Here is a 4,102-nt window from a genome sequence, read left to right as displayed (position 1 = left end):
TATTTAACCTATATAATTTCTCAGGCCTATGTAATAAATTCTATCCTCAGTGGTCTATTTACATATCTATAATTATTCTGTTTACTTTTTCTAAGATAGTTTACTGATCAATTATCATGGCCTTTGTGTATGTGTGTATTTCAATGAAACTCTAAAGTCCAGCAGTGGGCATATGAAAAAGCATATATATAAACCATAACAAAGAGATTTTATCAATTTTTATTATATCTTGTTCTAGAAATAATTACGTATTGTACATTAAATTCGTGCTAAGTTGAAACTTCATGGAGGTTTATTATTCTATTTCCTTATAAGATAAATTTTCATATCAATTTCATGTTGATAAAATCATCAGTTATTTCACCAGTTTCATCCAAATTAATACAAATAACAATACTCTATTCACATACAAAATAGAATAGCTAATTAATAAAACATTAAATAATAATTTGATTAGGTAGCTCTAAATGTATTCTTTTTACTCTGTCATTTTTTTGCAGAAACGGGAGCATAGATTTTCTCTCTGAGTTTGTGAAATCATTTCATTTTCTATATTTAATATTAGAGATTCGGTCCCGCAGCGTCTTGCCTGCTGCTCGCACCTCCCGCTCGCGCCCCGGTTCCCTTGCAGCTATGGCCCAGCCCTTCTCCCTGGCCGCCTGCGATGTGGTGGGCTTCGACCTAGACCACACGCTGTGTCGCTACAACCTGCCTGAGAGCACCCCGCTCATTTATAATAGCTTTGCTGAGTTTCTAGGTAAGGAAAAAGGGTATGACAAGGAATTGCTTGTGGTAACTCCAGAGGATTGGGATTTCTGTTGCCAAGGTTTGGCCTCGGACCCAGAAGATGGGAACTTCATTAAACTTGCAGACAATGGCACTGTTCTCAGGGCGAGCCATGGAACCCAGATGCTGACCCCCGAAGCACTGGCCAAGGCCTACGGCAAGAAGGAGTGGAAGCACTTCCTGTCAGATACAGGGATGGCCTGTCGCTCAGGAAAGTATTATTTTTATAATAACTACTCTGACCTGCCAGGAGCCCTTCTATGCGCCCGGGTGGTGGACTCCTTAACAAAGCAGAACAATGGTCAAAAAACATTTGATTTTTGGAAGGACATTGTTGCCGGTATACGACCCAATTATAAAATGTCAGCCTTTAAGGAAAACTGTGGAATATATTTCCCAGAAATAAAAAGAGATCCAGGCAGATATTTACACAGTGGTCCTGAATCTGTAAAAAAGTGGCTTCGGCAGCTAAAGGATGCTGGGAAAATTCTTGTGCTAATCACCAGTTCCCACAGCGATTACTGTAGACTTCTCTGTGAATATATCCTTGGGAATGATTTCACAGAACTTTTTGACATTGTGATCACAAACGCATTGAAGCCTGGTTTCTTCTCCCATCCACCAAGTCAGAGGCCCTTCCGGACACTCGAGAATGATGAGGAGCAGGAGACGCTGCCCTCTCTGGACAAGCCTGGCTGGTACTCCCAAGGGAATGCTGTGCACCTCTATGAACTTCTGAAGAAAATGACCAGCAAACAGGAGCCCCAGGTGGTTTATTTTGGTGACAGCATGCATTCGGACATTTTCCCAGCTCGTCATTATAGTAACTGGGAGACAGTCCTGATCCTGGAAGAGCTGAGGGGTGATGAGGGCATGAGGGATCGGAGACCCGAGGGCTCGGAGTCACTAGGGAAGAAAGGGAAGTATGAGGGATCAAAGGCAAAACCTCTAAATACCTTATCTAAAAAATGGGGCTCGTTTTTTTACTGATTCTGTTTCGAGACTGGAAAATACAGAAGACTCCTTGGTTCATACCTGGTCCTGTAAGAGAATCAGTACTTACAATACCATTGCAATTCCAAGTATTGAGGCAATTGCAGAATTACCTCTGGACTACAAATGTGCAGGATTCTCTTCAAGTAATTCAAAAACAGCTGGTTACTATCCACACCCTCCATTGGCCCTCTCAGATGATGAAACACTGACAACCAAATAAACCATCTTTACTGAAAAATGAACCATATGTGCAGCAAGATACTATTCAAAAAAATGTTAATTTTCAAAAAAATACTGTAAAATGCTTTCTAGAAACAAGTTTTTAAGGACATTGACCAAGAAATTGATATTCATCCATAGGTCTCCTTTCTATATTAATCATCCTGATATTAATAATTCGTTATATTAAAATCTCAGTGTTCTAGAACTAAAATATATATATATATATTAGAGATTCAATATCACCAATGTTGTAGATACATACTTACCAACTTACTGAAAACGATCACAATTATTAATAACATATTTTTCCCACTTTTTGAATATTTGGCGGTTAAAAATTATCATTTCATTCTTTTTGTTTGTTTCTTATATATACATTTTTTAAAGGGCAGGATATTTACATGATTTATAAATATGAAAATCTAAATGCATTCTATTTAATTTGATTCTGATAATTTTATTGTATATTAAACTATTACATATTGTTAATTTGTACATAATGAACAAGTCAGGGCTTTTGGAATATTTATATTTATCAAAACTGATGGGAGGCTGTGGTAGGAGAATCACCTGAGTCCAGGAGTTCCAGGCAGAGGTGAGTCATAATTGTGCCACTGCACTACAGCAAGAATGACAGAGTGAAATCTTAACTTTAAAAAAATCATTAAATATACATAATATACATAAATATGCATAACATACATAATACATAAATATTAGCTATTTATGTATATACATACATACATTTAGAAAGATAATAGATGTATTACAAATAGGTGTCTATCGCAACCCCTGGAAGTGTTTGCTTTGATTGATATTTGATTGTTAATTATTCATATGTGTTAATTATCTACATGTTTGAAAACAAGAAAACTATTTTCTTGAAGAACGAAAATGTATTAGGTATATTTAATTGAAAACATTTTTGATCAACTTATGAATTTAGTCATATGTCAGAGTTAAAAAAGATTTTACAAAGGAAAGAAAAGATAAAAAGGGTAGAGCACAGTGACTCAATCCAGTAATCCTTGCACTTTAGGAGGCTGAGGTTAGAGGATTGTCTGAGCCCATGGGCTTGAGAATAGCCTGCCACTGCACCCCAGCCTGGGCAAGAGAGTGAAATTCCAACTTAAAAAAAAAAAAGAGAGAAGGAAAATACTACACAAATTTATAGTCGTACAACCAAACGTGAAGAGACTTAATTTTGAGTCAACCCAATAGAAAAGGCTCCAAAAGAGATTAAATTGTGGAGACACCACTTTCATCAGATGTTTTAAAAATACCCACCTGTGTTAATGGTATAATAATTGTGAGGGGTGACTTCCCAAAAGTGAAATTATCTTTTGGAGGGCAGGTTCCTTATAGTTCTTTCAGAATTAGTTCCTCTAGGTCAAGTGGTCAGTCAAAGTTTTTATCTGGAAGTTTTGAGAAGATTGCAACATGATTTTGGGGAGAAATGAGCTGAGTCATGGCAAACAGATGACTGGTTCCTCCATCATGACAAACACTGAGTGTTCAACAGATTTTGACTGAAAATAGCATGACCTCTGTCCGCCATCCTCCCTATTCACCTGATCTGACCCCGAGTGACTTTTGTTTGTTTGTGTCCCCAGATGAAAAAAAGATCTTGAAGGGAAACCTTTTGTCCCGTGGAAAAGGTGAAACAAAAAACAGCAGAAGCACCAAAATGTGTCATAAACTGAAGAGTTCAAAACCTGTTTTGATCCGTTGCAAATGCAATTCAATAGGTATGATGCATCAAACTGAGAATACTCTGATGGTGATTGAAGTTTAAACTTGTAAGAATGAATACACCCTTTTTCATAAATAATGTTTCTTGTTTGGGGTTCCCCTTCATAGAGTCTAATGTTTCAATGAAATAATCTATTATTAGAAGATGAGAAACATGAGAAATTAAAAGCACAACCACATAAAGAGAAATTTGGAGATGACATTTTTGAGAAATTTATGAGATAATTAAAGAGTAAAATAATGAAAGTCACCTTTCTGTGAAAAGGAATTTATGAGAAGCATAATTGTATTTAGTAATAAACGTGGATGTTGGAGAATTCATATTGCCTCATTTGTTCTTCTTTAT

General features: G+C 36.4%; 1 protein-coding gene across 1 annotated transcript; it reads left to right on the top strand.

Annotated features, from left to right (window-relative positions):
- The first annotated feature begins 578 nt into the window (after positions 1 to 578).
- Positions 579 to 2,002, top strand: LOC103269705 (5'-nucleotidase domain-containing protein 1-like). The gene is given in 2 exon segments (XM_008067268.2): positions 579 to 1,764; positions 1,766 to 2,002. Coding segments are annotated over 2 exon segments (1,368 nt in total). The 5' UTR covers positions 579 to 633.
- The last annotated feature ends 2,100 nt before the right edge of the window (positions 2,003 to 4,102 follow it).

This window comes from Carlito syrichta, unplaced genomic scaffold, assembly GCF_000164805.1.
Source record: "Carlito syrichta isolate Samal-C Ts95f unplaced genomic scaffold, Tarsius_syrichta-2.0.1 Scaffold309462, whole genome shotgun sequence".
Classification (NCBI taxonomy): domain Eukaryota; kingdom Metazoa; phylum Chordata; class Mammalia; order Primates; family Tarsiidae; genus Carlito; species Carlito syrichta.
This window is presented reverse-complemented; position numbering and strand designations above follow the sequence as displayed.